This window comes from Echeneis naucrates, chromosome 6 (assembly GCF_900963305.1).
Source record: "Echeneis naucrates chromosome 6, fEcheNa1.1, whole genome shotgun sequence".
In the NCBI taxonomy this organism is placed as follows: domain Eukaryota; kingdom Metazoa; phylum Chordata; class Actinopteri; order Carangiformes; family Echeneidae; genus Echeneis; species Echeneis naucrates.
In genome coordinates, this window is record NC_042516.1 from 14,951,185 (window position 1) to 14,972,044 (window position 20,860).

General features: G+C 42.7%; 1 protein-coding gene across 2 annotated transcripts; it reads left to right on the forward strand.

Moving 5' to 3' along the window:
• Nucleotides 1-10,920: 10,920 nt before the first annotated feature.
• Nucleotides 10,921-20,817, forward strand: efna1b (ephrin-A1b). 2 transcript variants are annotated; one of them, XM_029504562.1, is made up of 4 exons: nt 10,921-11,166; nt 18,885-19,180; nt 19,285-19,473; nt 19,601-20,817. In XM_029504562.1, the coding sequence occupies exons 1-4, from the start codon at nt 11,069-11,071 to the stop codon at nt 19,720-19,722; spliced, it is 705 nt and encodes a 234-aa protein (XP_029360422.1). In that variant the 5' UTR covers nt 10,921-11,068; the 3' UTR covers nt 19,723-20,817. The 2 variants fall into 2 exon arrangements, with proteins under 2 accessions (XP_029360422.1, XP_029360423.1); XM_029504563.1 differs by lacking the exon at nt 10,921-11,166 and adding an exon at nt 18,193-18,440.
• The last annotated feature ends 43 nt before the right edge of the window (nt 20,818-20,860 follow it).

Genomic DNA, 20,860 nt, shown 5'->3' on the forward strand with positions numbered 1-20,860 from the left:
CTTTCCTGCTCACTCTTCTCTCCTCCCTTTTTTTTTTATCTGTTTCTGCAGGTCTCTCTTTTTAAGTCCCCCAATTTTCTTGTATCTATGGAAACGTTTCCTCTCTTACCTAATTCCACAATTTTATTTCCTCCTTGAATTTCTCATCACGCTCATTTCCTGTGCTCTCTGGTTCCCTTGTGGACAAGTGTGCAGTAAAATGAATGGCATAATTAGAATCACACACTCTTAATTGGCTCTTTCCCCGCTCCATTCATAATAACTCTATTTAAAATCGCACCCCTCTCAGGGTGTGTGTGCCTGTGTGTGTCACTTGAGGCAAAAGTGTGAAATTAAGCTTGCCAGAATCCAGTAAAAGCACAGTGAACTCTGGACACAGTATGTGTGTTTGTGTGTGTTGCCAGTCTGTGTGTGTTGAGTGGACTCATTAGCTGATGTCCTCTAATGAGAGCCACGGGTGGTTTAACACCTCAGCTGTATAGACGGGGCCTCGCCATGCCAGGCTGAATCCAGCCTGATTGTAATTATAGCAGTCAGTCTGAATGCAGTGCACAGTGCGCAGTGCATTAACAGCCGTCTCCCCGCCACAGCCTGTTCTGTACTTAGAAATGTCAGCGCTGACCTATTACGCATCTTAGGTCAATTTTTCACCCCGATTCTACAGAGACATTCAAGACAAACAGCCGGAGTGGGGATCAAACCGGCAACCCTGCTGGCAGCAATAGGTATTCAGGGAATTGTTTCCAGGGCAGTTCATGATGGAGTGGAGGCCAGCAGCGAGGTGATGCAAAACTATAGGGACTTGTCCCATGACCAAGTGTGTGTGCATGTGTGTTACAGTCAGAGCCTGAGTACAGCCCTGAACCACAGTGAGCTAACCACAGCGAAGGACTGCAATTAAGTTTTTTCCAAGAATAGTGAGAAAACAAGCAGACAGAACAGTCAACTTCTATACTGACCTGACAGCTTACACAAACACATCAGTGCCACACTTCTTTCTTTTTAAAGATAAAAAAACATGATACATCAAATGTGTCTGCAAAATTCATTCATTCATTCATCTTCTACCGCTTGTCCTTTTCCGGATTGAGGGGGGGCGCTGCAGCCATTTGGTGAGGGCGGGGTACAACCTGGGCACCAGTCCATCGCAGGGCCAACACACAAACAACCACTCACACTCACACTCAGACCTACAGAAAATTTAGAGTAACCAAACAACCCAAACATGCATGTCTCTGGACAGTGGGAGGAAACCCACACAGGCACGGGGAGAACATGCTCCACACAGGAACCGAATCATGACCTTCTTGTCATGGGGCAACAGCGCTAACGTGCTGCACACACACCTTTTAGACTAAGAGTTTTACTGAAGTGTTCACTGATTAATTTGGCATTTGTATCATCCACGCAGCCTTGACTGAAATTTAAAACTTGCTACATTTACATGTTATTTATTTTATGCTCTGCTATTTTTCCTGCTCTGAAAATACACAAGATGTTGACCACACCGACTGTTGGTAGATGGAATCAAATCCAAACACACTTGTGGCTCTGAAGTCAAGTCGGTTAGCATTAAATTTTGCAGTGGAGAGTGGTCACTTCTTTTACACAAAGGAAGGACAAATTGAGATAAATCTGTTATATATATTATATATATATATATTCATGCATCTGTGACTCACTGAATTGTTACCTACCTTACACTAGTTACCAATCTTTTTGTTAGACATTCCAGCACTAATTTAACTAACTACTCATTCACCATTAAAACATCACTATTTACACATTTCAACTATTTATTCGATATTAAGAATTTCAACCATTAAACCTTTAGCTATTTCCATTTGAAAATGTATTAATGGCATTCTTTATCTTTTAAAATGTTTCAGCAGTTAATTTCTTACTTTAAGCCTTTTTGTTTCAAATTCTTATAATGCACTTAGTCATGTGGTTTTCAACAAACCTTAAGTTCTTTTTTATCATATTAGTCGTGCCACTCCAGAAGCTTCAACCTTAGGCAGACACAGCAATATATATGTACAGAGACATAAAAGGGACGACAAAATAAATGCACATACATTTGATGCTAAACACACTTACACACAAACAAGCCTCAAGACAGTCTTTTGGCTGTGATGTTGATAAGAGCATAATAAGTAATACGATAAGTTTGTTTTCTTTTTGCCACGTTCTTTTCAAAATCTTTCTTTGACTGATTTAGGCCAACGCACTGACATACTCCAGTGTTTCCAATTAAATAATACGATAGAGTGAGCTAAATACAAACACTCACACTCAAACACACACACATATACACATCCCATTGATACGCATACAGGTTCACATTAACCCACTTAAATATAGTATCTGATAATGGGATTAGCTTTTATTCCATTGATGGAGAGGAGTAAAGAGAGGAAAGCGGTCCCACATGCATAGATGACCATAAAATCGGTCCTCAGCGACATTACAGGATTCGTTCTAATATTCCACCTCACTTTCTCTGTATCCTCTCCAGTTTAAGTCAACCCAAGAACTGATGTGTGACTTCAGAAGAGAGGTGCTGTACAAATTACATGGCAAATAGGGACCATTTGGACTGATGATCCATTTTGCTTTGAGGCTCAAACCCCCTTAACTGTAAGCCTGTTATAAACAGACCTACTATGGCTCCTCTTCATAAATTATCCCCAGTTGAAGACGTACAGACAGTAATGCGATTGGTTTTAATCGTATCAGTGACAATAAAGACATTCAGGAATAATCAGTAATCCTGACCAGGTCTTTTCAGTGACTCCTCATTGTATAACCTCCTGCTGTGTGATTTCAGTGTATCCCAGCTAACCGGACATTCGGCTAGAAGGATTTATTAGACTTCATTTCCTCATTGTACAGAATTGTTGACCAGGTTAAGGATCACTACATACGTTTCAAATGACAAGCATATAATATTATTCTTGACAAATACAGGATATACTAGAAAATAATCATTCAGTATTAACATGCTGTAGTTTCTGTTACATCCAAATATGTGTTTCCGTATGTGAAAACTATGTAAACATTTCTCATGGTATGGCCTCTGCAGAAATCTGTAATCAAAGCCAAAATTCTAGCTTTCCCTGCTCACACACGTCGAATTTTGATTTTGTTTTTAGTTCTATCTTTGTCAACGTTAACTAAGATCAAGAGACATGCATTATGCAAAATTTATTACAATGCGTCACATTCATTTTTGAGGCCCCACTGCACATCAAGCCACAGTGAATAAGGCGTCTTGGGTACAAGAGCATTCCATTCCTGACAATCGTATGAAAGCCACATCAGAAAATAACATTTTAGATGAATGGCCTAAGTCCCCGATGAAAAAGCTGCTCCAAAAGAACCTTGCTTTCTTTTGCAAGTGAATGATTCTGAAAACATCCTTCAGATCCCCACGAGCCTCTTCCCTTGTAGGATCAATGTGTGCTTGTGCATGTGTCTTACTGAATCACTTTACTTTATTCCATTAGCCCAATCTGGTAGGAGACACCATCTGTTAGCTGTTAAGAGCATGGGAGGAGACCACCGTCCCAACCCAACTTTCCCTCATTGCCTGTTTTAACTCACCTAATAACCTCCAAAATCTCACCTGACCTTCCACCAACCTATCACCTGCTGTCATCTAAAAATTTGGATGCACATCCTGTCCACAGTGAGGTAACTTAGATCATTCCAGTATCTGCAAGCCAATAAAACACTTGAGTGAAACATGCCAGTCTGTGTGTGGATGACTCTCTGCTGATCAGGTTTGGCAGTGCTATGGAGAATCCCACAGGAACATGTTGTGCATGTATCCATCTGCCAAGGATAAACCATCCAAACCTTGTACTGGTGTGCATTTGAGTTTGTGTGTGGATTAGTTTAACTCCTGTACACTTATGAAGACTTTCTAATTTATCTCATTGATTTAATGAGGACATTTTGGTTTGTGAAGTGATTTTGATGAGTCAGCAGACTGATTTAGGGTAACAATCTGATGTGATCAGAGCTTAGGTATGGATAATGGTTGTGTGCAGATTCAGGTGCTCAACATGTAAGCAGAAGTACATTTATCTTTTCAATGTTTTTTTTATGTTGATCAAAAAAAAAATTCATCAACAAAAAAAAATTAAAATATGAAATATGTAAATGTGCCAGACTGCCAAATTGAAAGCTGCCCTTGATAGTTATCAAACTTGACAGCTTTATAGCTGGACCAGACATTACAGCATCATATCTTGTGTGATTTAGAAGACCCTGGTTGGTCACCATGGTGACCACTCTTTGTCAAGAGGTACAAACACAAACTAATGCACAGCTCCTGTTTGACTTTGGTTGCATCAATTATTAATGGGCTGTGCTCCCTGATTTAGTTTCCAGTCTCTCATTAGCTACATCTCTTCAAGAGCCACATCTGCGCTCCCTTTCTGAGTGATCCCTCCTCACACAATTATGTTTATCAGCATTTGCACAATGAGATCTCAGGGAGCTTTTGCAGAAATTGTGAGACTACAAAAAGTTGTAACAAAAAGCTGCAGATGAGATGTAGCAGAGAAGAGCATGCAAACTCAAAGTGTGACTGTAAGTGGGTGGATCTGGCTGTGTAGATGGGAAGTTGCTTTCTGTAACGGCCTCTACAGGTGTTTTTCTGTTGACACATTCGCTTTATGCCTCACTTTTGCTCAACAAGACCAAACAAAAGAAGTGGAGGTTTGAGCAAAGCGACTGATCGATTTTTGTGAGCATGTAGTTCTTTGTTCAGTGTGTTTATTTGTAGAAAGAAACAAAGGCAGCCCCCTGACATGAAAAGAGCTACACTAAGAGTTCTAGATAATTAAGTGATTGTTTGATTATGCAACAAGCTCACCCATGCCAATGGCAGACAAAGGAAGCAGAAGCAGAGCAGGAGGCAGAGAAGACATGGGATTGGATGAGTTACAGAGAAACGTGAAGTAACAAGAAGATACATTTCAGTGTTGGTTTGCTTTTTGGCTGAAACTTCAATGGAAACTTGGTTTTATGGTGTGTAAGTTAGACTTTATGTGACTAGTGAGCATGCAGTAAACTATATTTGGAGGGGGTCAAGCAATGGGTGTATGCATTTAGAGAATGCTAATGTATCCATGACACACATACGTGCACTTTGCCCTTGCACCTGTAACATTGTAACCTTAGCAGTGTGTGCATATTTATGTGTGTTTCTTTATATTTGGGTGCATGTGTGGCTGTGCGCCACAAGATCTAAACTTGGTTAGCCACAGGGGTTTAACATCTAGCCTCTCTAACTTGTTGATCCTCTGGATCTATCCATAGAAACATTTAGCATGACATATGTGTTTAAGAGCCCAAGTGTTAAAACGGGTTTTGCTCAATCACTGACTAACTCTAGGCGAAAAGACTTGCATGTTAACTGTGACGTGCTACAATGTAAGGTGTCGAAAGCATGTTAACACAGGAATAGTGAGTAAAACGTAGATCGTTGTCAAATTTTTGGACCTGATCTACAAGGTTTTGCTGCCATTCAGCCACAGGAACAATTCAGTTCACCCCAAAGGTGTCAGGTGCGGCTGGGGTCAAGGGTGTTTATAGACAAGTCAAGTATTTACATGCCAAACATGTTTAGAACCTTCCTCAAATTGTTTCCACAAAGTTAGAAAGACATGATTATGCTATATCATATTCACAGTACAGCAGTTTCAAGTATTTCTTTAAAAAGAGCCTCAGACTAAAAGGATACAAAAGCCTGGACACAGGTTTGGCATAATTTTGGCAAATAGATGAAAATTGTTTTCACTTTCCATTCAAAGGCAGAACAAATTCCTCATCACCATCATCATACCCCCTTCCTCACTCAGCTGAAGTGATCAGTTCAATTGTTGGCTTTCCAAAGGGACATCAGAGATGCAGATCATCATAACATAACATAACAATCATGACTACCGCCAGGAGACAAACAAGCAATCTTTCGTGCTCAAATGGGATTATGAACACATGTGCCCACACACATACACACGTAGACAGAGTTATGCACACTGAGTTATTCAGACCGTGTATGCACACACATACCCATCAGATGTGCATGCTCACAAACACTCTCACACACACACATGCACGCACAACCACCCACGGACACCCTTGGAAGGAGCCACTCACACTTCGCCCCCATAGAGTACATGTCAGTCCATCTGGGATCATTAACACTATGCTAATGAATATAGGGCTGGGGCCAGGAGCATGTGAGGAGAGGAGAGAGAAAAATAAAGAGGACAGAGGGTGGGAGGATGGAGGAAGATAATGGAATCTCTGCTAACAAATGCACTGCCGAAGGTATTTGTGAGGGGGCATAGACGGGGATAAGAAAAGACTGAAAGTGAGAGAAAAGGAGCAAGCAGGATGACAAAACTGAATCGCAACAACATGGGAGGAATAGCAGATAATCCTAAGAGAACAATACAGCATAAAAGAGACAATAGTGAGGGTTAGATGTTCAATGTGGGCAAAAAAGCAAGAAGAAGTAAAGTAAACGAGGAGAGTTACACTTGGTATATTCTGGCCGGGAGCTGACAAGGGCTCCACGGAAATTACAGGAGATGAACAAGAGAAATGGGAGACAGAAAGACAGCAAAGACAACAGATGAGCTGAAAGAACAGTCACTGGAACAGACAAGAAGATTTGGTATAACAATTGATAGCAGAGGCGATGAAAGCTGAATAGTGTGGTTAAATATCTCACTGGGGCTTGTTCGTGCTTTTGTGCTCTGCTCTGTTTTTGTGGGGGGGTGAGGAGAGGAGACAGAGAGGAGGCCTGAAACTGGGGGTGGGGCGCTCAGTGAACGATTGAAGTGTGCCTGTTGATTGGGCAAGTTAATGATTTCTCTAGTCTGAATAGTGACACAGTGTTAGTTGAAAAGTGAAGGACGTGGCTCATTTACCCCCTACAGACACACACACGTGCAGTTTTGTTTCATTTTGTTTGTATTGGTGTCCGTGGCTTCTTTTGATACCTTGCTAGTGTACATCTTGTGCATTTGGAAACAGTTCAGCCTCGGTGGCAGCTTTCCAGAGGATCCTCAGAGAAAAAAAACATCGTAATTATGAGCTCGTCATTTCAACAATCATTATTTTTAATAATGCAGACATATGGAGCACTATTCAGCAGAAGTGTGTCTCCCTGTGGTTGAATGGGGGGACCACCTGTATGCAGATGAATGGCTGTGAATAGGGACTGGGAGACATGCCTTTGTGCCATGTCCCCTGGAGAAGGAGCAGCTTGTTGGAGTGTGCCGCTATGAGCCAGAGGGCCAAGAGCCCACAGGAGGCTGGGGATAAAAGGACAAAGGGCAGCGGGGTGACAAGCTGTCCATGTGTAGGTGAAACAATGTCAAGTGTTAACAAGCCAAAGCTAGCGGTAATGACAGAGGTTAGCTGAACAAAAGGCAAGTATTTGAAATGCAATCTGTGATCAACTAGAGTCAATAAGGAGCATATTACAGTGATTTGGCCCCTTTAAGCCCCTTTATACCCGATTCATTGTATCATAATGTTAAGCCTATATGACCTTTTTTTCCAATCCCTCATATGGTTATTCTCTGTGGGTCAGGGGCAAGAAACAAAAACAGAACATCAGCAGCTGAGGCAGAGGCTTTAGGGCAGGACACAAGATGACATGATGGAGTCAGGACAAAAATAAGGGGCAGAAATAAAGTCAACAAGATAGCATCTCACGGCTCCTAATACGGGAACAATAGAGACAGCAACATGGATTGGACAACTCCTACATATCTTTAAACTCAAATAAAAATCTGTAAGCACATGCCTGCTGTGTTTGGACAGATGTGCTCCAACACTCACCTGAACTTCTCTGTTTGGTTCTTGTTATGTTTCAGTGTGGCTGATGCCCAGTCTATCCATCTGTCTTTAATCTGTAACACCCATCTGTCATTGGTTTTTTGTTTTTTTTTTTGGGGAGGGGGTTGTTTTTTTTTTCTTCAAAGATTCACTCCACCTAAATTTGATTTATTCTCTCCTCTTGCTCTCACATACCCATGCTTAATATTTCTCTTTGTGTGTGTGCGTGCGTGTGTCTCCATATCTTGAGAAAGAGATCCCTGACCCGCTGTGATCCCTGCCTGAGGCCAACAAAAAAAGAGAGGAAGAAGGTGAAGAAAAACGCAAGACTGAAAATTTTATAGGCTGAAGGAATTCAAGTCTTTTCGCCTTTTTTAGCTGTCTCTCGCACATCCTTAACCCCTCTCATCAAAACATTTATTCGAGCTGGGCCGATATTTCTCCTCCTCTGAAGCCATCTGTTTTTGTGTCATATATCTCTTCACTCCCTAAAACCAACCATTCATTTGGCTGTGACAATTGAAAAAAATCTGGAATTGCCAGGTGAGGGCAACAAAACCTGCGCACTGTGTTTTCTTTTACTTAATTGCGTAATTGGAATTTCCATAGCATGTCAAACAACCTGTGGCAGATACTGTGACGCCTGGAGACAAGTGCCTAGAAAATAAACAAGCCGGTTTCTCATTTGTTGAAAGGTTTGTACGGCTGTCAGGTCTTCCTACAGCTTCCTTTAATCCACTTTCAGAACTGTGTAGATGTCCATCGTCTCAAACACTTTTTCTGTGAGGTTTATTTATTTATTTAGCATCCAGTTTTCTCTGCTTTGCTGTGATTCACAGAAACCGTGGTCTTCCCTGCCTGTGTGGGTCTGTATGGGCTGTGGGAGGATTAAGTCTTATTCTGAGAGTTATCCTTGGTTTCCACTGGCAACAACACTATTAAAAGATCTTGTAAAGACCTACATGTTGATTTTTACGCTGGGCTCTGTCTGTGTGTTTGTGCACATGCGTAGTACAGCTACATATAGTATGATTGTGTATGTGTGCAACAGGAGATCCCAGCCATCTGACTCTTGGCTACAGCAGAGAGGAGGTATATTTATGGGTTGAGATTTTCTAAATGAGTGTTTTGGACATGCTACGCGTTTGCTTATGTGTTACAAGAATGCATCATGGGGACATCCCATGTATGAGCAGCGGAAGTCTGTTGGCAATGAATGAAACTTTGGCAGTCAGTCTACTGTTGGGTATGAGTGAGAACGAATGTATCCTGTTGCTGCTGGCCTGAATCACTCTATAGGAAATCAATACATATGGTATGTTTACAACAGTTTCTAATGTAAGTAGAAGTGACTGAAAACATCGAGGCTGTCCAGAAACAACAGTTGAGAGATGAAAGTCCTCACAGAAACTATGAACTACAATTTTTAAATTGATTTCTTGTCCCCATTATTTTTTCAGTAACACATTCTATAATTTCCTCAGTCTTCTTCTTCTTTCTTTTCCCTCATTTTTGGGGAGGCATTATAGAACGGAAAAGCACCGTCGGTCATGATTAACCCCCCCATCAGACTGCCTACGGGATCTACAGTAAGTGTGTGTGGGTGTGTGTGTGTAAAATCCTCTTAGAATGCCAAGGCATGTGTGTGCCTGCCCAGCCATGCCTAGGGACAGTCAGACACAGTTTGTCTGCATCCACATGTACACATGCACACACAAAGTCCCCTCCTGTCTCCCTGCAGTTCTTGAGTCCTCAAGCCGCTAACTCAAGCCTGCCTCGATCCTTGCCCGAGGGAAGCCCTCTCCTGCTGGGGCCGCAATCCTGCTGACACCCCACGGTCTGGACTTTATCCACTCCATCTGTGAGGTTGTTTTATAAAGTTAACTGTCTGGGAGCACAGCTAAAGCAGAGACCACAAGATTAGACAGACTGATAAGGAGGTAATAATTCTTCATTATCTTACAAAACGCAGTCAGTACACTAACGTTCCGAGACGACAACAGCCTTCAGGAGCGCACACACGTCTGCAGACTGTTCTCAAATGATTGAAATACAACCAGTCTGAGCCAAAAGCTCCTCAGTACACAGTATATAAAAGTAACCTATCTAAGCAGCATTAGTGTGACAGCTTACTTAGAGCTCACTGTCAAAGGGTACGGTGCAATTAGCACTCTACAAAAAATACAATGTTGACATCTAGATTACAACACAATCACAACTCAGCACAACAGAATGTATCGCAACATATTCCACGTGAGAAAACAATGCAACATTGCCAAACATCAACAAAATAAAAATGTATTAATAAAGAACTAAGTGTTGGCTCACTAAGACTAAGTACATCCACTCAAACATTGTAATTCTAGGTACTTGAACTATATTTGATCATTTAATACTACTTTTTACCAACACTGCACTTCAGGGAGGGAAGTATTCTACATTTTCTAATTTATTTTAACTCGGATCTGGTTTTTCAGCGCTAAAGATGTAATCTGTTAATAAAATGACAAAAAATAACCACCGATGTAAAATTACTTAAGTAGTCTGAGTCATAGTTATTGTTAAGAAATCAATACTTTCAGTCAGTTTTACATTTTGTATCATTAGTACATATGTACATATTCACACGTGGAGTCTATGGCTGATTTGCTTACTTTAACATCTGATAAAAAAGTGTTGACAGTTGAACTGGCTTTATATGCAACAACAAATATTTACCATATGTCTTGAGTTTACTTATTTTAATTGTGAGTTTTTTTTTTCCTTATGTTATCACGTTTGGTGGTTTGTGACTTTCTTGTCTTATTGCGTTAATAATCCAGTTGAACTTGTATTACTTTATGACACTTAGAATAAAGTCCTGGCTCTCACAGTGAGCTTGTTTTTCTGTATTGCTGGTCTCAAGTGAGAGCAGCTGGTGGGCGTGTCTCCTTCGGCCGGGTGGGCGGGGCATTCAGATTAGATGGCTGCCATTGGTCGGCGGCTCTTTAAGGGGTGTCGCCGTTAGCAGACAAAACAGAGAAGACGCGCTTCTGTTCGCCAGTCAAGAGTTGAACGGCGTGAAATTTACGGCAGCTGTCCGAGGTGTGTTTGTTACTGAACCAGGGACGTGAAGTCTACGCGCGTATTTCCGCCTCGTCGTCATCAGAAAGTGATCTGAATCAGCAGTAAACTTGTCGAAGTTCCCGCCAGCAGAGGAGCGATGGACTTGGTGTGTTTGTTGTTGTTGGCGCTGAGCATCGGTGCGCTGTTTGCCTCTGCGGAGAGACACAGCGTCTACTGGAACAGCTCCAATGCAAAGTAAGTGTGTGTGTGTGTGTGTGTGTGTGTGTGTGTGTGTGTGTGTGTGTGTGTGTGTGTGTGTGTACTTTTTAAAATGCCATGTAAAGTACCAACCCGTGAGTCCGTGCTGTCCCTGTCCGCTTGTTTTGATTCATGTGACTGCTCCCGTCTGCCGGTGCGCCCTGCCTTTAAACGGGACTGTGGTCATTAGTGCGAACGGCAGGAGATCGGGAGCGGATGCCCAGACAGATGGACAGATTCACCACTATATTTAACCGCAACACACAGACACACACATGCGCTAATAGTAGAAAATAGACTGACAAGTATGAACTTGGCCGGCGACGCTGTCTGCAGGCTCTGCACCTGTGTGTGTTTGTGTGCGCCACTGAAAGTCTTATAATGAAAATGGAGGAGATTGCTTCATTGTCAGTTTTATATAGTGTGTGTGTGTGTGTGTGTGTGTTAGGGGAAAAGAGGTACATATCGGTGTGTGTGTGTGTGTGTGTGTGTGTGTGTGTGTTGAGGTTAGAAGTGTAATGCTATCTGACCACTCAGTGGGATCGATGGAGCTTGACAGACGCGCAATATCGCAGCGCGATTTATTGAGCTTTTATCGCGGAGCGGGTGAGAGGCAGTATTATTTTATAAAAGAAAGACCGTCCCCGCTTCTCTGCTGCCCAGATGGGTCGATTTTAAACCGCCACCGAGACGAGAAAAGGGCACAATCCATTACTGCCTTTTAGTGTCTTCTTGATTACATTACTGGCTCTCTAATTGCCCTTTAACAATGACAATAGGCGAAGAGCCCCGCGACAAGGAAAACAATACTCCAGATAATTGGATGAGGAGTTTAACGGAAAGTTCTTCTCCTCATGAGCAGTGTCTGTGTCATGGGTCTGTCCATGTGTGACTCAACAGCCCGGCTCGGTTCACCTGACTCACTACTGTCACAGGGCGGGAACTGTGATCCAGGTGAGACAGGGGAAAGGTTGGCCAGTCTCAAAGAGGGAAATGGAGAACCTGCTAAACACAGCATTAAAGAGTCCATCAAAGGAAAAACGTTTTATCACGAGAGAGGAATAGACTTAAAAAAAAAAAAAAACAACAGCAACAAAAAAACAGGGGTGGTCTATTAAAAAGTCACTGTGCCTCTAATCAGCCCTGGAATATTTGTGCTGAATCAGAAGAAACAACACAAACACTAATCCCTTTTATTAAACGGCTGCACATAGATCCTGACACAAACAAAAAACCTCACATCACCCATCACAAATGTGAATATTCTGCTTTCTCAGCTAATCTGCCAGACATCCTGCCCACATCTCTCCCTCACCCACTCATCTCCTCCTCACTCCCACATCTTTTTCTTGTCCTTTATCCTCCATTGTCTCTCTCTCGTCTTTGGGTTTCCTCCAGCTTGATTAAAAGCCCACCTGCCCCTAAACAACCCCGGTGATCGATCCATCACCTGTACAGCGGATTACTGAGATCCATCACTGGCAGCAGCCCATGGATAATTGAAACTGATTGATTCTTGGAGCTATCAGTCTTAGGTGGAGGACAGTGACCAGATGGCGGCAGTCTGTCCATTCATGTTGGACAGTATGGAGGTGTGAGGCGCTGGGAGGACTTTAGGTGCACATGGATGTGTGTGTTTGTCCCTGAACTCATTATACAAGTGTAATTTTGGTAAAGTAGGGATCTTATGGTCTTGGTGTGTCTGTGACAGGTGTTTTCCTCCGTCTGGTCCCATTTTGTTTTTACTACATGTCTCTGCCTGTGTCTACTTTACGAGTTAGTCTATGACAGTTTGAACTTGTGTTGCCCTTAACCAGCTTGTAACAGGAAGAGCTTTTATTTTTGTTGTGTACTGACAGTTCGTCATTACGTGTGTGTGTGTGTGTGTTTGCCCCAGTCTCTCCCAGTCAGTCAAATAGGGAGTGGCCATTACCGTAGGCAGTCTTATCGAGACGTGATAAATGTGTGACTCACACTTACACACACTAGGGGGCAAGAGGACTTGGATGTTAATATTAGTTACAGGCAGCATACCATCCTGCTGTTACTATACTCCACTCTGTCAGCTGTGTGTGTGTGTGTGTGTGCGTGTGCGTGAAACTGTCTGTTCTTTTTGTTCATCTTCACTCATTTTCCTCCTGTCATCAACAGGGTCTCCTCTCTGACTGGTCATTCCTCCATCTCTATATAAACTGATTCAAGTACATTCAAGAACTTTTCTGTTTTGCACTGATATATATGCTGCTAAAACTCTACTCCACTCCCTCTTTTCTATCTGTTGTCTCTGTGACATGTATATCTGCTTTCACCCATCTCAAGTAACCTGAATTTATTCATCATGCTGCCAGAATCTGTGTGAACATCTTAATCAGGAGATATTTGGTGTAATGTGATATTCCCTTTATCTCAGTATGTGTCTGGCTCTGTCTGCCTTTTGCTGTCATTGAGGCAGCCAGGCCTGCCTTGACACGTACATGTTGTCCAAAGGATAAGTTTATGGGCGAAGGTTCTCCTACCCACCCACCATCCAGATCCTCCATACTTCGGTTCACATATCATGTAATTTTTCTCTGTGTGCACCCCCCCCCACCCCTCCCTCCTTCCAATAGACTGTGTGCTATCTGGCTGTTGATCTCTAATCTCAGCAGAATGAGAACAAATATACACACACACACACTAACATAGATTACTGACGGCTTGTAATCTGACAATTTGACCCATAGGCACAAAACCATCATCCTGCTGGCTTCATTCTATAAATAGATATGTGTATATGCTTCGCTGATCCTGTGATGCAACTTCTGTGTTCAATTTTGTTATGTCCTCTTTAGTTCAAGTGTGTGTACATGCACGTATCTGGGTATGGAGGTTATTGTGTAATTTTTATGATGTGGTTGTTGCGGTCATTCACACTATAATCTTTGAGATGGGATCCATCTTGTATCAGAACAATCAATTCTAAGCACCACTGGATACTTCCCTTCAGCTGGATATGAATCCTACCCATTCATTATCAAACGACTTTCATTTCTAACAAACTAAAACAGACGTGTACCTTCATGCATCATGGCACACTGTAGCTGAGTTTATTGACCCACTGCAGTAATAAAGTCTACTTTAAGTCACTGGATGTCCTCTTCCCACATCATAGTACTCTTACAAATCTGTTTTCTCTCTGCTCTTCCTCTCACTTCCTTATCTGTGGTCCAGACTTCCTCTACAACCCCCCACCTTCCCCCTCTCCATCAGTCCCCCTCTTTCTCACAGACGCTCCTCTGTTTTTGCCCCAGTAGTTTTCCACCGGAGGACAGACCACCTTTCAGCCTTGACTCTGCTAACACTGGAGAGGCCCTACGTTATCGTAGTATGAGTGGGCAAACGTGTGAGTGTGTGTGTGTGTCCACTGCACATTCATAGCATTTTAGACATACCTTGGCATTGCTGTCCACTAATAGCCCACTAATGCCCCCTAAAGGGCAGAATTGACAATGGAGGGACTATAGCCCAAGTGTTGGATACAATGTATTCCTAATAAGAAGCTTGAACGTTCTTCATGCATTCTTAGAATTCATGTAACTTTTTTTTTTTTTTTTTTTTTTTAACTTTCTCTGAGGAAAACAGACCTGAGAGGCCTGCAGATTAACTCTGCCTGACCCCCGCCATCCCCCAGACATTAAACCAAGCATGATACCGTTTGCACTCTTTCTATTCATCACAGACAGAATGGAAGGCTACAAAATAGGAGAAACTGTGAAAAGATTTTGGGCGTAGGAAGGAGGAGGGACCTGGGCGCAGGGTGAGGACAGGGTGAACCAGCGAAAGGGATTTGTGTTGAAAAATTAGCCTGGATGAAGAGCTCTGGTATATTATGTCAGCGTTAACATAGGACAAAATAGAGGATTGGGTGGCGGGGGATGGGCTAATTTTGTGAGAATAAAGGAGAGGCAGATGGAGGGAGGAGAGAGTGGACAGTGATGGATGAAGGGAGGGGAAAAGTTTGAAACTGAATAAATGAGAAATAGCAGTGTTGACAAGTTTAAAATCACTCACTCTGCTACAGCCAAAGGGATTCGCAGTATCTTAACGGTCTCAAGGGGAAATGCAGATGTGGAGATGTATATAAGCCCACATTTGCAAAATAGTTGATAATCCCAAGTGAAGGATGATTTCTTATAGATACAGGAAGAATGATGGTAGATTACATTGGAGGGTGATATATAAAGAGTTTTCTGTGCACACCAGATTGGCTTTTATGGAGTGTCCTGCTACTGAGCAGCTAAATCCATTAGAACCACTGACAGCTCCTACGCCTCTGTGGAAGGAGATGTGCATCTGCCATGCAACAACCAATTAATAGGGTATTAAGTGTGCATGTCGACTCAAAAGTGTGTGAGAGTGCAAATGGAAATTTGATGAGTGCGCTGTGTGAGAACACAGTAAACCATCCAAACCACAGGCCCTCGTTTTGACATTCCAGTGTGCGCACACTTACTACTCATTACCTGCAGTGCAAATGGTGGTCTGGGGTGCATCTGTTTTGTGTTGCAGTGGTGCTGACTTACACCATGAGTGTGTTGTGTGTATGCTTGTGTGAAACAAATATCAGCAACGCTGACTCGGGTGGTAGTTTGTGTGAGAAGTTTATGACTCTGAACTCTAACCCCTTGACCTGGCTGACAGTTTGAAATGCTCCCCAGAGAGAGGGTGAAGGACAAAGTTCCTCCGCCAGTACTTTGACTGAAACCAGTGAGAGCTTGGGGAAACATGGAGGAATGGCAGAGTTGTCAAGAATAATGGGCAAGGGAAAGAGGGATGACAGGAGAGAAAGAGAGGAGCAGTACAAGGACAATGGCAAGACTTCAAAGCCCTGGTGATTAGAGCCAAGTGTTGAACAAGCCACCTACTGTTCATGACCAGCACAGATAAAACTATTTTATGCCCTTACCGCCCCCCCCCCCCCCCCACACACACACACACACACACACACACACCTTGCAAGCTGATGCAAAAGCTGGAGTAGCTCTATAGTGAGAAACGACCACCTTCAACCTTCGCTGTTTACCCACACCTCAGTCACATGTTAGAAATCTCTCACACACACACACACACACACTCAAACACACAGGAGGCTTCAGTAGACCTTGATAAACAGATGTGCTCATCAGCCTGAGGCATGAGACGCCCTGAATAAGGGTCTTCAGAGAATCCCTCTCCCTTGAAAAACATGCACACAGAGAGAGACAAACCAATGCACAGGAACACAAAGCTGCGGGGAAAGTGGGTTTGTAATAAGGTGCACACCTGGCTTCAAGTCTCACGTATGACATAGCCATCACATTAATGTGACTCTCACTCTGCCGAGAACTCCCAGTCCAAGGAAAGGGGAGATGGAGGGAAGATTCTGGCGTTTCAGAGCTTTGATGAGTGAAGAAGGCAGTGTGTGAAAAGTATGGGGGGAGACATGGGCTTATCTGATGTAAGCCTCTGGTCTGCTTTGAGATGGCCCAGAGTTTTCTCAGCTTTTCGATTTATGGTTGCATGAAGATAACAACAACCAAAAACAAGCTCATTCAAGCATAAAAAAATCTGGATGGTCATATGAGCGCAAATACTACACATATTCACAGCAGTTGAGGCAGTGAAAGCACCACAAGGGGTAAGGTTCGGGGGTTGAAGGGGCCCGGTAGCCTCCAGGCATTCTGTCTTTAGGGAGGGAAAGGGTATAATTACACCCTATTCATTCCTCCTCCCCTCCTTTTCTAGAGAACATATTGGCCCCAGACCCCTAACAGTTTTTAATTAGCTGTTAGAGGTTGGGTTGGGGGGGTGGGGGGTTAAAAGGAGAGTCTTAAAAATATGATTCATGAATGAAATTAGGAACAGAATATGTATGTTGTTGGTGGATTTAAAAAAAAAAAAAAAAAAGTTAATTTTCTTTTTTCATACAAAGGGCAGTCAGACTACTAACAAGGACCCAGTAAGGACCATACAGTTTAGAACTTCAGAGTAAATCTTCAAATGTCTTCAAGTAGCTTGTTTTCTTTGAATCTGTTCTTAAGGGTTTCACTTAAAGAAAACAAAGAACACAGGAACAAGACAAGAGAGCTCAGGTTATGTGGCCAATCAGTTCTCAACAGATGGGTTTTTTTTGTTTTTGTTTTGTTTTTTGGCCTTTCACTAAAACACTTGCCCTGACAAACAAGCGCATGTACTCACAAGAGAAGGTGCGCACACTTCCACAGGAGTGTACACATACACAGAGAGCCTTTTCTGAGAGACAGAGCAGAGAGTGTACGAGGAGGGAGGCGATCAGCCTGTTAGCTCTGGATAACGACCAGAGCTGTGCTCCGCTAACAAAGCATGTTTTGACAGGTAGGTTTGTGCTAACTGATACATACACATGCTGAGTCAAAGAAGGAGGGGTTAGAGGCCCACATTCGGAGCCAACGTGTCTGTTGACTTATCCAGGGGAGGGGGGCTCCTAACAGGAGCCACAATAACAGGAGCCGCAACATGCTTTGAAGCAGGGGACACACAAACAATGGCAGGCACCTGGGAGCTTGTTTGTTGTCACTTTCACTCTCTACAACTCACTAAAATGCAGGCACATACAAGCAATTATTCAGTTTAAGCAGATTGGAGCTTTTACCCCCGAGGATGTAATCAGAGTCATATACAAATATCAATCTTTCTTCACCCCCAGCTTTTGGCTGATCTCCTAGTGCGAGTCAACCAACTGTGCATCACATGTTCCAGCAGAGCACGGCCTCACCTGGATCACATTTCCTTTAAAAGAAGTGTATATCTAATGTGATTATGTAATGTGAAACCAAAAATGAAGCAGGTTTATTCACTTCTTTTACAAAACCTCTCCACACTGACTATTAGCAATTTATTAACAACTGGCAGCATCCTACTTTTGTATATATCATATGCCCCATATGATAAAGCGCACTGGCATTGCTCAGGGTTGATTGTTTTGTTTTTTTTTTCCCCCCCACCCTCTCTCTGTACTTTACTAAGGGGGAAATGAAGACAGGAGTTGAGCAAAGAAGAGACGGGAAGGCTGAAAGAGAGCCATAAAACCAAATGAAGGGTAGAGATGAAAAGAGAGAAAGAGCAACAGTCTGGTCGTCTCCACCCACTGTGTCTCTGTCTTGAGGGAATTGGAGAGAAACTGACAGGCAGGGGCACAAATGAGAGGGAGGGGGCTGCCATCTTAAAACTGAAGCCAACAGGGAGTGCAGAGGGATGCGAAAGGTGAATGAAAGGTGTGTGTGACTGGGATGGTGGTTGGGCTTAAGGACAATATAGGTGTGGGTTTTTTGTTTTTTTTTTAAATTGGAAACAAAGTGAACTGGCCTGACCGGATCAGGCTCTTTTTAATTCTTTCTCGATGACAGGTTAGCACAAGCACAACGGAACTCACCAATACATCCTCCTTGTTAGCCTTACCTGTGTGCTTTGACAAATGTTATTTGTGTGAGTAAGCCTGGTTTCTGTTGCTGCACGTGCATTCGTGATTAAACCTCATTATTGTTATTGCTGTAAACAAGCTGCCTCTATGAGCATGGGTGTGTGTTGGACGAGTGTGTAAAACAGATCATGGCCACCCCTGTAACTCGTGTTTCTTTTCAAATTGTGAAATAGGAACTTTTCCATACCGGATATGGGCACTTTTCAGTAACTTCTTCTCTCCATCTGTCTCCCTGCAGCTTCTTGTGGGATGATTATACAGTTGAAGTGCGCATCAACGACTATTTGGACATCATCTGCCCCCACTACAGCCACGGCGAAGTGTCAGCACATTTAGCCGAGCGCTACGTACTGTACATGGTAGAGAAAGAGGACTACGAGGTGTGCAAGCCGCACTCCTTTGACCAGCTCCGTTGGGAGTGCTCGCGGCCCTTCGCCCCCCATGCCCCTGAAAAATTTTCTGAGAAGTTCCAGCGCTTCACACCCTTCACCCTGGGCAAGGAGTTCAGACAGGGAGAGGTCTATTACTATATCTGTGAGTATCCATAAATCTGTAGCAGTGGAATTTTTATTAATCTATGGTTATACTGAGAGGATTTCCTGGATTGAACCTTTCCCTTTCTCTCTGATGTCTTACAGCCAAGCCAATGCATCACCATGGCAAAGATTGTCTGAGGTTGAAAGTGGATGTTGTTGGGCATAAAGGCTCTGGAAGAACTCACGCAGACAAATCCAAGGCAGAGGAAACGGGGAAAAGCTTCGATGGAGGAAAAGTGAAGTTTCCTGCTGCTGGAGGAGTGCACAACCCCTCTAACCGGCTCCCAGCAGGTAAGGATTGCTCTACAGAATACCAGACAGATAGAAAATAGTCGCCGTCATGCCATGTCTAGGACTAGCTCAGCAGGCCTGAATGATGAAATGTGAGACTGACTCGCCCTCTGTTTTCTTTCCCTAGATGACCCTGCTGTGATAGAGCCGAATGTCCAGCGGAGTGTCGGCAGTTCAGGAGCACAGCTGGTTTCCCTCTCATTCTTCTTTACTGCGATGCCTGTCTTATTGGCCTTGATGCTTCACTAAGGCCAAGTGTATCAGAGACAATGCTAACCCAACCTAATGCTGGTCATTGGGACTATGAACACTCAGAGATTTTTTTTTTATACAGATTTTTTTATTCAAGCATGATCAGTACTGTCACTGTGTGCACTGTGTGATCGTGCGTGTGAGGTGTGTTTGTTTGCATGAATGTGGGATGTGGATCATTCCAAAGAAGAAGACCTCAAAGACAAATTTTTCTTATTTCATTACAAGGATGGATTTCTCATTTTGACCATTTAAGATTCATGCTATTTTCAGCCGTTATGAACAAAACTGGAAAGAAACTGATCAAGACACCTTGTGATTGAAAATGACTAAAGGAATACACATTACCTTCATTGTGTTTTGTTCAGACTTTCATACCATTGGTACAGTTGTACATTGTATTACTGATCCCAAACCATCAATGTCACGTTTCTTCCTTTTCGTGTCGAAAAATTATTGATTGTGTATTGGAAATGTTGTCTGCTACTGCCAAAGTGGTATACATTATGTAGGATTTTTGTCATGTAGCACTCAGCTCCCTGTTACGTCTCTTTTACAGTCAGGTGCTCCAAATCAGAAAGGATCTGAAACATATTTTGCAGATATAAACTAGCTGCCACATCTTTCACTTATTAAAAAACACTTATTGGTGCAAGCACAAAGCAGAGAATAATTGAAAAACAGAACAATTCATTTGGCTCCTTGTGTAAATCGTAAACCACAATCCCTCACCGATCTGTTATTATTGGTGTCGTAGTTCTCGTGTAAGTTTTTGTTAGAACCTAAAACTATCAGGAGTGTCAGGGAGCTGAGCCTCTTCTCTATGAATGGTTTTTCTTTCATTTCCGTTGTCTCGACAACATCATGCTATGATGGTACACTGGCTGATGTTTGCAGATGTGAGCCCACCTGCACATTGTCAAACCTCAAACTGAAGAGACTTCCCACAGTATATCTAAGTAGTTTTTCCTGTTAAACATACATGTCATTTTGTATATGTTTATATGTAAATTTGTACATAGAGAAAACTATAAGAAGCTGTTTTAAGATGTGAAAAGTCTTTAGTGGAATAAAAAAAAAGTTGTGATGTAATAAGTTTGTCCGGCTTTCATTAAATCTAGTGAAATGTATTTTT

Excerpts from the sequence above, each read along its gene's own strand:
- efna1b (XM_029504562.1), top strand. The coding sequence starts at position 11,069 with ATGGACTTGGTGTGTTTGTTGTTGTTGGCGCTGAGCATCGGTGCGCTG. Across the intron at positions 11,167-18,884 it reads TGGAACAGCTCCAATGCAAA|CTTCTTGTGGGATGATTATA; the intron begins GTAAGTGTGTGT and ends GTCTCCCTGCAG. Across the intron at positions 19,181-19,284 it reads AGAGGTCTATTACTATATCT|CCAAGCCAATGCATCACCAT; the intron begins GTGAGTATCCAT and ends GATGTCTTACAG.